Source organism: Habropoda laboriosa, unplaced genomic scaffold, assembly GCF_001263275.1.
Source record: "Habropoda laboriosa isolate 0110345459 unplaced genomic scaffold, ASM126327v1 scaffold126, whole genome shotgun sequence".
In the NCBI taxonomy this organism is placed as follows: domain Eukaryota; kingdom Metazoa; phylum Arthropoda; class Insecta; order Hymenoptera; family Apidae; genus Habropoda; species Habropoda laboriosa.
This window is the reverse complement of record NW_017100288.1, coordinates 1,666,592-1,678,766: the sequence shown is the minus strand read 5'-3', so window position 1 is coordinate 1,678,766 and position 12,175 is coordinate 1,666,592. Positions and strand designations below refer to the sequence as shown.

The window sequence follows — 12,175 nt, the reverse complement described above, 5'->3', positions numbered from 1 at the left end:
ATGTGATTTAATTGCATCATACATGGATGGAGTTCACGTTAAAATTGCTGAGGCCTATAAACCTCCAAGAAAAGTATGTTTACCAGCTGCATATAACAATAAGCTACCAGACGTATCAAAATTGACTTATGACTTCAGCTTGGAACGATCGGTACTTGAAAAAGTTGAGTACTATTTCACATGAATCTATAAGACATAAATCTATTTTAAAATTAGTCATATTTTATAATATGTGTAATTTATTCTTACATTATTTCTTAATACAAATAAGTATTAAGATACATCTGACCTAAATATAAAGTTGAAGATCATTCATTTATACAAATTAACTATAATGAGCAATAACTTGATTTATAGATGACAGAATGGCGTAATGTTAGGGAAGCAAATAGTAAAGCACAGTATGCACGATTAGATGAAAAAAGAAAGAAAGAGAAAAAGGAATTTTCACCTCCACCACCACCACCATTGCCTGATACTGTGAAGCCTATAAATGCACCTGTGCCTGAAACAACAATTCTTACTCCGCAGCCTTTATCTCCACCTGCCAATGATCTTCAAGATCATGTGAAAACAAATGGTCTTGATTTTGCTGATTTTGATAATGATACAAGCAGTCCATTTGATAATATGGAACTAAAAACAATCAATGACATGGAAGAACTTGCTCAGGTTAATAAATTACTTTGTATTTATGATAATTATATAATGAAAGGTAATTATAATATGTTTTTTATTTGTATTCTAGGTATTACAGCCTACATCTCAATGGGTGCCACCAGGAAAATTAGAAAGTATATTGAATGACTTAACTGTTAATGAGCAATCAGAAACTCATATGGAAGAAAAAAATGATAATATCAAGAGTGAAACAGTTGATCAGGAAGAAGTTAATAAACAAGAAAATGTTAAGCATCGTAGTGTATCTGCAATTGTACAAGAGCTTCAAAGAGATTTAGAAAGACCTGTCATGGAGGTAATAATATTTTTAATGAAAATAGAGTATTTATAAATGAGATTCGTTCTCAAGTTACTTGTTCATTATATATGTAATAGGATCGAAAATCTTGGCAAAATTCAGAAACTTCTGACTCTAACTCTCACGAAATATTAAAACAAGAAGAGCCAGTGGTAACAAATCAAGTTTCTCTTATGAATATATTACTGGATTTAACAGAGGAGGATAAAAAGTTAGCCCGACATTTAAGCGATATGGGATTTGCTGTGTCGAAAGCTGCTCGCGCTATTCGTGAATTAGGTGGTCAAGATAATAAAAAAATTGTAGAATATTTATTAGCTGTGCAATCTTTAGAGGAAATGGGAATTTCTGGAGAGGATGCCGAGAAAGCTCTTGCCCTTACAGAATTCAATCAAGAAAAAGCCAAAGCTTATTATAAAAATCTATGTACTTTACGAGATTTAGGTTTTCCTGAAGAAGAGGCATCTGCTGCTCTTCTGAAATGTAATATCGATCGCGACAGAGCTTTAGATTTTCTTATAACTTAAATGTAGAATTATGTAAAAAATAATTGTTAAAATGGTCTAAACAAATTTTTTACTGCACAAAAAGTATAAACTTATTTATAATATGTAAAATAATTAAAAGTTTAAAATCATAGAAAAACGTATTATTTTAAGAGTGGACATGCAATGAATAAAGTAACTAATTTCTTCATGGAAGTACAAGATACTAGCCATTGTAAGATAGAATGCCATGTAAATCTTTTGATATTAATGTATACAAAGTGCTGCTGAGAAACTGTTGTAAATGATACAAACTTTCTTAGTCCGATTTAAACACATTAATCTCTTTTATTTCTTTAATAAGATATATTTACAGAATTATTTTCTAAATAATATATCATTAATTTACACAATGCCAGTTATGTCTGACTGTCAGATTGGAATGTTTAGAAAATTCAGATGCACATCTGCAAAATTAAAATAAGTCTAATATTATATATGAACCTATAGACGATATTTGTCTTACCTTTTACAACAGCATAATGCAACTGTTGTCATAAACTCTGCATAATGACTCACACCAACAATAACCCATGCTTCTGTAAAGATTGGCTGTTGACATTGAAAATTTACACAGATGCTAGTTGGTCCATTCATTAGCAAGTCACACAGAGCATAGTTAATGGAAAATATTCTAAAATCAAGTTTCTGGCAATTTTTTATTGCAACTGGTTCATATTGAACGTTTATGTTCATAGGTGATGTAGAAATGTTAAGTGTGTGTTTATACCTAAAATTTAGTATTATACATTTAAATTGTAGAAATAATATGTATTAGGAAAAAAGTGGTAATTACCTTTCAGTATAAACTTTTCTCAAAGCTAACTCCCATAAAGAAATAACTATATTTTCGTGTATATTATGAACTTTCAAAAGTTGACGTGGTAATTCAATCATGAAGTCAGTATTCTCTTCATATGGTGCATTTATTACATTATTTAATTTTACATTGATAAAGAATTTTAATATCTTTAAAGATTTATCTATTATTTAATTATTTTACAATTATGTATATCATGCATTGGAGGATCAACTTACCCATAACCCATAGCATTTCTTTCATCATATATAAGTGAGTCTTGATTTTGAGAAATTAATTGATATAGAAGTGGATAAGACAAATAATTCAAATATACATTTGCATCAAATCTAATAGAAGGAGATGATACAAATCCATTCAATGGCAAATACCTTAAGCTATATAAAAATTATTCAGTATAAAATAAAAGAATTTAAGATGTTAACAAAAAACTATTGGTAATAAACTAACATGGTTTAATATGATGATTACTTAATATAACAACCTGTTAGAACACACAGAAATTAGTGATAGTTCGGTTGACATAGTCAACCTATTGGGAAGTTCTTTTAAATCATTGTAATCTGCATTTAATTCCTTTAATTTAGGTAAAGAACCAATCCATTCTGGCAATGCAACAAATTCATTTTCAGAGATAGACAAAACTTCTAAGTTATGCATTTGGTTCATTTCTATAAAAATTGTATAAGGGATTAAATTACAGAAAACCTTTAATGTAACATCTAAAAAACTTACCAATTGGCAGTTTCTTGAGAAGGTTTTGATTTAGTAATAAAGACTTTAGACTAACTAAGTTTCCTATACAAGGAGGTATTTGCTCCAAGCAATTGTGACTCAAATCAAGGACTATTAACTGACTCATTTGACAAAGTTCTGGAGGTATTTCTTTAATTAGATTTCCAAAGATATACAAATTAGTAACATTGTACAGTTCCATAATCCATGAAGGTAAAGTAGTAAGCTTATTCCTTTTTAAATATATTTCTTGAATATGGTTTCCACAAATCCTTAATGCTTCTGGAAGTTCCACAAGGTCTCGATAATTCCAATGCAATATTACTTTGTTTTTGATTTCGTTCATCATTTCTGTAGAATCTGAGTCCATTTTTAAATAAATTTAATAAAAATTGTTTTTATATATAAAACAGAGAGTAGATTCTGAATTTCAGAGGTTGGCAGCCAACCTTCAAGGTATGCTCAAAATAACTTGGCCTGTTTGGAAGATTTATATCAACAACCTATTATACAACATTATTAATTTGTATAATGTTTTATGATGATTAGTTTGTATTTAAAAATGTACATAATCTTGATACAATTTTCAAATAACAGATATTTAAGAGTAATTAATAATTTTTAAATTAGTATCTTTATTATATGTTTCAACATATAACAGTTGCAATATCTATTAATAAATATTACTTATTTAACAATTGAATTTATTAATGACAATTAATCCAAAAGGAGTTTATTCTTCTACATTATAAGTTTATACTTACTCTTATGTAATGCAGTTAAACAGAGGTAGTACTGAAAATGTAAATATTTCTTACGTTTTGTAGAAAGTGACATTAAATTCTTTGATTTTAAATTAAAATTATATACTAACATTTAATTCTAAAATTTGAAGTGTTTTACATTAATAAATATTTATTTATTGCGAATGAAATACATATCTTCGACTATTAATCTTTAAATATTCGTCGCACTTCATTTTTTACAATGAATGTTTATTAGTTTATATTTACACTAGCTGTCATATTGATTCGTATTGTTTACTATATAGTTGACATCTATCCGTGCGCATTTTAAGTCTGTTTTATTCTACCAGGGGACGCTTGTAGGAAGCAATGTCATTTCCCACCCGATCTAAACTCTAACCTAACTTGATTTACGTTCAACGTTTTTTAGATAATTATATCATTTTAAACATGTTTTTTAATAACATCTGATTCTCGCACATTATAAACAGTTTTGCGTCTAGTTATCAGCATTTAGAACTCGTTAACACTCCTTGAACGAAGTGAAGCATTGTTCAGTAAAAACTAATATTTATATTTTGGTGAATGTACTGGAACATAACAAAGGAGAGTCAATAATAAATTATTACGATAAAAAGCATTTATCTTTTGTCATCGACTTGTTATTTATAACATACGACAATGTATAAACGGAAATTTGATGAAATAGAAGATAGTAATAGTGGTAAACCACCAATAAAAAATTCATTAGATTCAGATGAAGAAGATGATGATGCTAACGAGGATAATTATAATATAATGAGTGATAATGAAATTGAAGGTGTGTAAAAATATAGAAAATACTACTTAATCTGATATTAACTGTCTGTATTTAATTTGTAGGTGCTGAGGATGGACCAAGTGCTCCAGAAACAAATGTGGGTTTTACAGCATTTAATATGAAAGAAGAATTAGAAGAAGGACACTTTGATAAACAGGGCCATTATCTTTGGAACAAAGAAAAAGAAATTAGAGATAATTGGTTAGACAACATTGATTGGATGCAGGTTTGTAAGATAACTTGATAAAATAATTCTAATTTTCGGATACATGACTAAAATGAATCTATTCAATTTCTATGTATATAATATAAAGTAAACCTTTGATATTCTATAATTTATAATAAAATGTAGATTTTTTTTGTATTTTTAATGTCTCCTTGTTCTTGGACTTTTACATATTGAAATATGAGAATATGTTTTCATACAGCAGACAAATAGAATTATCTGTAAACCTGCCTTGTTTACTCAGTGATGCAAAACATTACTAAGGCATAATCTTGATAGATCAAACCGAGTTCTGCAGCAAGTGTAAAGAAGGAAAGTGAAACCGATGAAAAACATGGACTGGCAGATAGCGATAGTGGGGATGAAGGTCCAGATATTATGTTCGATCCAACTCAAATTTATAAACAAATTTTGGAATACTTACAACCTGGGGAAACTGTTTCCAAAGCTTTGTGCAGGCTTGGTAACTATTTTAATTAATAAAGTTTTATTTAAAAGAATATCTTACTCATAATACTTATTTACAGGGAAAGGAAAGAAGAAATTAACTACTGCAGAAAGGTGGAAGAAGAAACAAGAAAAGAAACTAGTAGAAGATGACCACAATTCTATCAGTATAACAAAATTAACAGAATTGGCAAATGAATTGCTGACTCGTACTGGAAATATGGATATATACCAAGAAAGTTATGAACATATTAAAAAGAAGGTAATTAATTATAATTTTAAAAAAGGATTAGTAATAGACATCACAAGTTTTTAGCAAGTCTATTGTAATGTGAATTTTACAGGTTGGACAAGGTGAAAAACATGCACATCCTTCGAAACAAGAAGCAGAGTTAGATATGTATGCTGATGACTTTGATGTAAAAGAAAAAGCAAAATTAGATGGAAGTGAAAGTAATTATACTTTTTGTAAAATCATATATTGCTTATATTGTTTCATAATATCATATATTCGCCTGATATTTAGGTAATGTTAAAGAAACTGATAATTCTGAGGAGGATGAAACAACGGAAGCAGAAATAACTTGGGAATTAAAATGGTCACAGGATGAGAATGCAGAAATTCACGGCCCGCATACAAGTGAACAAATGCATGCTTGGGCAAAAGAAGGATACTTTAAGATTGGAGCTTGGGTACGAAGAACAGGACAAAATAATCAATTTTACAATGCTGCAAGAGTGGATTTTGAACTTTATCTGTGATGTTTTGTTCTAATACAACCATCCGATAAAACAGCTAGTATCGTAATTTTTTAATTATGGATTACTAAACTAGTACTTTAATTTCAACGCAATTGGAAACAGTGTATAATTCAATAATATTTGGATTACTAACGTGTCAACATGTACAGTATTGTTAAAAAGTTCAACGAACAAATATTTCGGCATTTTAAAACCATAACATAACAAATGTTAAAGCTAAAAAAATTTTCCTTGTCTGTATTTAAAGAGGGATATTGTTAGCAATAATATCGAGTAACAACTCATTCCATGTACCTAAACTGTATAAAATAACAATTGTCCATTCTTGATACATATCGCAGAAATAAAAGCATTCGCGAAGTACAATTATTCACTATTTTCCATCTATATTTTATTCTATTTACAAAACTTCAAAATTTATGCTTTGAAGATATTTATCTTTAACGATGTACTTTGAATGTTTTTGTTGGCGTTTTACTAAAGACCATCCGGTGTGGCACTTAAGCCAAGAAAAAACCAAACTTACACTTTAGGAACTTCCTCTGCATACTCAATAGGGGGACCAGGGATGGCGGAATTTATGGTCCGCTTGGCACAGTATTTTTAAATAGGATTTTATCCCTAAAGTAAATCTATTTGTACCACGCATAAAAACCTTGCGACTACCCATGTTTATCTAATAGAGTGCAACTCGGTGTTCTTCATGTTCTGCGTTTTCGAGAAAAATCAATTCGGAAAAATCTTCAGTTCCTTGCTTGCTTCTTATTTATTGTGTCCATTATAAAATTATAATAAACAAATACTGGGTAAAACATAAAAGTATCAAACGTTACGATATAAAAAAGAAAAGGCATCTTGATAGATGAAATATAGGGATTAGGACAGCTGAACAAAATTACTCGCTACAGTACACACATAGGGAAATAGCGTAACACAAAAAGGATTTAACAGGCATTCTGTATACGTGACAAACAGCACACGTATTACTGAATATACAATATAATTTTATTAGATATCTTAAACATTTTTATTAGCAATGTATGAAATTTCTATACGATTACTTAAAATATTTCGTGTATGTAAGTAAATCGTGGTAAGTATAAATTCGTACCTCCGACTTGAAGTTTGACAGAAATTTCGAGCGGAGTATTGAAACGGTACATAAGACGAGGGGTTCGTTTTGGTAATGTTAGAGCATCGTGGCAAAAGTCGAGCGAACTCCTCTGACGATCGATTTGAAATTGCAAAAATCCTTCACACAATTCGCCAACACGTTTGTAGAAAATATGAGTGTGCATGTACGCGACGCAGAGTGACATCTACGTTATATTAAATTTGTTTTTTTTTTTTATAAGAAAACGGGAGAAGTTTCGAAAAAACGTTATCAAATTCGAAGATCCATCGCGTCGAGGAAGAAATAGTTTTCGCCGCTATAACCTTGCGGAAATGGTCAATTCCATGCTCAGCGATTCCACCGAAAATTCAGCGAATCAGCGAAATGAAAAAAAAAGAAAATAGAATCGCCGACTACCGCGTCGATATTCTCAACTTTCGTCTCTCTCTCTCTCTCTCTCTACGCTTGATAAGAAGAGCAGCGAAAAAGACGAAAAGAAATAGATAACGGTGAAGAAAGAGACTGTACATATACAGAAATGACGTCTATGAACACACGAAACTATCGTAAGTACTAATATTTACAGGAAAAATTCACACAGGTATAGGCGGTATAGTTTGACGACGAAACAAGTTATACACTGGTCTTTTCTCTTTGATTCTCGCAGTATACAATCAGGATACAGAAAAAACGATTGGGAAACAGATCAGACATAGGACGAAGAAAAGGTTAAGTACGGCACAAACAGCGGACGCATTCGTTAAGCCGGTTTCATAAACGCACGCAAAATACGCAAACTGTTCTAACGAAGTTATATACGAAGATGTATCGTTTCTCTCATATTGTATGTTCGAGCAAAAAAGAAACGTTCGCCTTGATATTGTCTTAATTCTAACCTTAATTAATCTACAGGTTACTATAGCTCCATTAAACGTCAGATACAATGAATACACGCGGGTATGCCCTGATGTTTGAGGAAGGAATCACTCGGAATATCGCAGAGGAATTTCGGCAAGCCGTGTATAAATAGGAAATTGTTGTACTCGCGATAAATTGCTTTTCGCGTTGTTATTCGAGGATTAATGTAGTAAATTAGCGTTAATTTGCTCCGGTTCGTTCGATATCCCCGAGCTTTGCAAATTGACAACAGATTACGACACAGCTATCTAGAATTCGCACTTATCCCCCTGGGAATTACAGAAATTTAATTAGTTACCACATTATAATCTAAATAGAATTATAGCAACCTTGTAACTTTAATACAATCAAACATTCAAAAATTTCGTATAATAAAATGTGTCGTTGAAAAATCGAAAAGATATTCAGTTTCATCTGTAGTTCCTCCATTTTTCGTTTCGTTTTCACTGTTTCAATTACGTTCGATTCGAATTTCAAACTTTTTGCAATTTCTCGTCGTTAACCCTTTCACTGTTTTGTTTTGGCGTTTTAAAATATTTGAAAAATTTTTAAATATAAATTCGAAATTAACATTTTTTAATTTATCGTTTGGAAAATTAAATGTTTACATTAAGTGTGCCAAGAAACGTCAAATAAAGTGAAATAACAGCAGCGAATGGGTTAATGATAGAACGTGTTATCAAAATTTCATCTTACACCACGAGAATTTCATACTCTTTGATAAATTTTGTTGTAAAAACCATTCTATAGATATTCCTTCAAAATCTTCAGGCCAATCGTATTCGTGCCACCAACAAACAGCATAAAAGTCACAAAGAAGTTATTGTGATTCTCAAATGTTCACATTAACAAATTAATCAAATTCACATTCAAAATGATCAAAAAACGATTGTTCTCACGTTCCAATAGTTCCATTTTCTCTTAATACAAAAATACGTTTTTAAATAATTCATATTTTACAGGGTGCACAATACTTTTGGCCAAGACTGTACGTCACCCACTTGTGGTGTCTTGATCTTAATACCACAACTAGATAACTCAAAAATTGACACTTTCTGGACAAGTACATCAGAAGTCGTCGTATTTTCCTTGCAACCGTGGCGTGCTAAAAGTAGACAATTCTAGCAGGGTGCCTTAGGTGGAAATGTCGAAGTAGATAAGTTTAAAATTAACTCCCCGTTTAATGCTGAAACTCAATAACGAACTCGGTAGTTCCAGCAAGTGAATTTCAGCCATCTAGTTGTAGTACCAAGAAGAAAAACTATTCAATCAAAATTATCACGCTCGAACGTTTCCAGACATGGCGACAATTGCGACGAAAGAATCATGACGAAAAATGACGAAGAAAAAAAAAGAAGAATGACGTCTGAAACAGCAAGTGAATTAACAGATTCTCGGCGTATACTCGAAGGGACTTTTCTCAAACACAGGGAGGAACGAAGCGGTGCTTTGGCGACACCGTTCATTAGCCGCATTAGCATCGATGAAGACTCGAGTTGAACGAGGGACCAGCACTCGAGCGATCGAGCGACGACGCCCGGTCATCGTCTTCTTCATCGTGATACACGCTAGAGACGCGTCTCGCGTCGTCGATTCGCGAGTCAGCCAGCAGTCGGCTGTACACGAAATCATTCTCGATAAATCGTTAACAAGAGTGTATTTTCTCGCATCGTTGTTATGAAACCGGCGGAGACAGACAGACAGACAGACAGACAGACAGACAGACAGACAGACAGACAGACAGACGGACAAACAGACAGACAGATAGAGAAAGATAGACAATTACACAAATAGACAAAGAGAAAGAGTCGGGAATAACGAACAGCGAAAAACAACGGACACTTGAAGACGGACGTTTACGCGCCTGAGGAACGTGATGTGCATTCGACGTTGCGCAGATCTCTTCTTGTCTCTATGTACATACAAAAATAGCCGTCTATGGGGCCGCGCCTCGAACGCATCGAAATCCCCGTGACACGAAACCGGAAAGGAAGGAGAAAGAGGGAGAAAAAGGGGGAAAAAGGGGGGGGGGGTCGCGAAGAACGGAAAAGGAAGCGAAACAGAGGGAAGCTGCTGCTGTTGCTTTCGTCTTTCTCGCGCGACATCCACCGGTTCCTCTTTCTACGGTCGCTCGAGCAGCCTCCCTCTTTTTCATCTTCCTCTTCTTCGTTCCACGGGACGAGATCCATGTAGCATGACTAACTACCATGACTAACGAGTCGGGCGAAGTGCCACCGTGGAATCTCTTGGCTACCCGACCGGGAAGGTGGGCCCAATGAAACGCTTCCAACTCTAATATTTTGGCTTGTCAGAGGGTGGTCCGGTGGCTCGTTTCTTCTTTTTTATTTTCGTTTCTTTTCTTTCTACCATTCGTTCTCCTCTCCCCTTTGCCTTCCCCTTTTCTTTTCCCATTCTAATTGCCCTTTAATCTAGGTTTCTTAAGCTCGAAGCGTCCCTTCTGTTGGATCCTCCAACAGTTCTTGCCCTGTTTCCCTTCTGCCCTCCCGAACGCTCGCTTAATCCATATCGAATTAATCCCGAGGATAGCGACTTGCTCGAAATGAAGCTACGCTAGGTATTTACGTGGCGCGTTTAATCGGTTTTTCCGTGTGATTCGATGGTTTTAGATGCGATTGAAAAAATTTGGGTTTCTTGTTTGTTCAGTATTTTTTAGGGGAGGAGATAGAATGCTGGATTTGAAGTTTTTGTAAGGTTGTATACGTGAAGATTGTCAAATTTCACTTAGAATGCAGGTGAAAATAAATAGAACACAGAGTATATGAAGATATCGTCGTTTCAATGAATAAAAATTACGAAACTGCAAAAATTTCATTTACCAAAAGAGAAGAAAATTACTTTGTTAGTTAATGTAAAATCACCTTTGAACTATGTAACGTAACTTTACGAAATTACACGTTGGTAACAAACAAAATAATTTAGCTGAGATTCGCAAAAATCGCAACTTTGCAACTCTATAATTGGATATAACGGGCGTACAAATAATCCGTTATTTTTCATTCATTCATTAAAATAACTCTTATATTTGAATACCATTTCCTATCTGCCAGATTTGAAACAAATTCAAGACCAACGAAAAGAAGTGAAATATGCAGATGATAATTTAAAACAAAATAAAAAACATACTCCTACATTTATAGTGTCGTTTAAAAATTTATTAAAATTGACGCGATCTGTTTCCGCAAGTACCAACCTTCCAAACATTCCTATCATCCATCCTTCACGTATCCCCCAAATCAAACGACCCCTCCTATATCACCGATAACATATAAAACCGCTTCGTATCTAAACCGATCAGAGCAAAAATCGAGTTCCCAACCGGAAACTCTTCTCAACGATTTGCTCGCACGTATAGTGCGCTGCCATAAAGCAGGCTCCGCGTCGGATTAACCCTTGCGTTAGCCCGGTGAATTTTTATATATATTTGGAGAATTTAGTATTCTTATTTTCTGTTTTTGCATTATCTCAACACCTCAAATCACTGAAATTTATTATTGAAAAATATAAAATTCGTTCACTTATCCTCTAATAATTTTCGGGATATTAAACTAGAAATATTTGCTACCGCCAACTTCGAGAGTAATTTTCACCTCTTCACTGTGAACGATATAAAAAAATACACGTGAAATATCTTTTCGAGAACTACTATATACCACAGTTTCATGAAAATCGGTGATTCCCCTTGTAAGTTACAATATTGGCAACATCTTCGAAATCAAAAGTAATTAATCACAGCCGAATGTCCGGAAGTCTCGATTAAAAATTCAAGGAAAAAGAAAGAAATCAAATCAGAATGAAAATTAACGGTGTTCGGTTTGTCAGATCTCGTCACACTTGATCCAGGATTCAAGCAAGGTACCGGAAGTCAGGTTTATCGGTGTGGATCGGCGAAAAATGAAATTGGAATTGAAAAATCGCTACGGTCCGCGTAACCAGATCTCTCCGCGGAGGATCTATCGTTCCGAATAAGTTTCCGGTCCGGCTGTGACAGCCGATTGGTCGCGAACTTCGCTATCGAAACTTGCGAAAATTCCGCGGTGATGGA

The 12,175-nt window shown here is 33.3% G+C and overlaps 3 protein-coding genes across 3 annotated transcripts; 2 read left to right on the top strand and 1 right to left on the bottom strand.

The window, feature by feature from the left end:
* The first annotated feature begins 6 nt into the window (after positions 1-6).
* On the top strand, positions 7-1,506 carry LOC108573761 (ubiquitin-associated protein 1). The gene is made up of 4 exons (XM_017936240.1): positions 7-163; positions 358-672; positions 749-976; positions 1,057-1,506. The coding sequence occupies exons 1-4, from the start codon at positions 23-25 to the stop codon at positions 1,504-1,506; spliced, it is 1,134 nt and encodes a 377-aa protein (XP_017791729.1). The 5' UTR covers positions 7-22.
* Positions 1,507-1,845: 339 nt separating this feature from the next.
* Positions 1,846-3,449, bottom strand: LOC108573765 (leucine-rich repeat-containing protein 28-like). The gene is given in 6 exon segments (XM_017936244.1): positions 1,846-1,931; positions 1,991-2,254; positions 2,321-2,493; positions 2,559-2,721; positions 2,829-3,015; positions 3,080-3,449. Coding segments are annotated over 6 exon segments (1,224 nt in total). The 3' UTR covers positions 1,846-1,864.
* Positions 3,450-4,037: 588 nt separating this feature from the next.
* On the top strand, positions 4,038-6,162 carry LOC108573753 (CD2 antigen cytoplasmic tail-binding protein 2 homolog). The gene is made up of 6 exons (XM_017936233.1): positions 4,038-4,645; positions 4,708-4,871; positions 5,151-5,334; positions 5,399-5,580; positions 5,663-5,771; positions 5,845-6,162. Exons 1-6 carry the CDS (start codon positions 4,507-4,509, stop codon positions 6,078-6,080), a joined length of 1,014 nt encoding a protein of 337 aa, XP_017791722.1. The 5' UTR covers positions 4,038-4,506; the 3' UTR covers positions 6,081-6,162.
* Positions 6,163-12,175: the final 6,013 nt, after the last annotated feature.

Coding starts and splice junctions, on each gene's coding strand:
- LOC108573761 (XM_017936240.1), top strand. CDS start 23: ATGGATGGAGTTCACGTTAAAATTGCTGAGGCCTATAAACCTCCAAGA. Junction 164..357: donor AACGATCGGTACTTGAAAAA/GTTGAGTACTAT, acceptor CTTGATTTATAG/ATGACAGAATGGCGTAATGT. Junction 673..748: donor ACATGGAAGAACTTGCTCAG/GTTAATAAATTA, acceptor TTTGTATTCTAG/GTATTACAGCCTACATCTCA.
- LOC108573753 (XM_017936233.1), top strand. CDS start 4,507: ATGTATAAACGGAAATTTGATGAAATAGAAGATAGTAATAGTGGTAAA. Junction 5,335..5,398: donor CAAAGCTTTGTGCAGGCTTG/GTAACTATTTTA, acceptor ACTTATTTACAG/GGAAAGGAAAGAAGAAATTA. Junction 5,581..5,662: donor ATGAACATATTAAAAAGAAG/GTAATTAATTAT, acceptor TGAATTTTACAG/GTTGGACAAGGTGAAAAACA.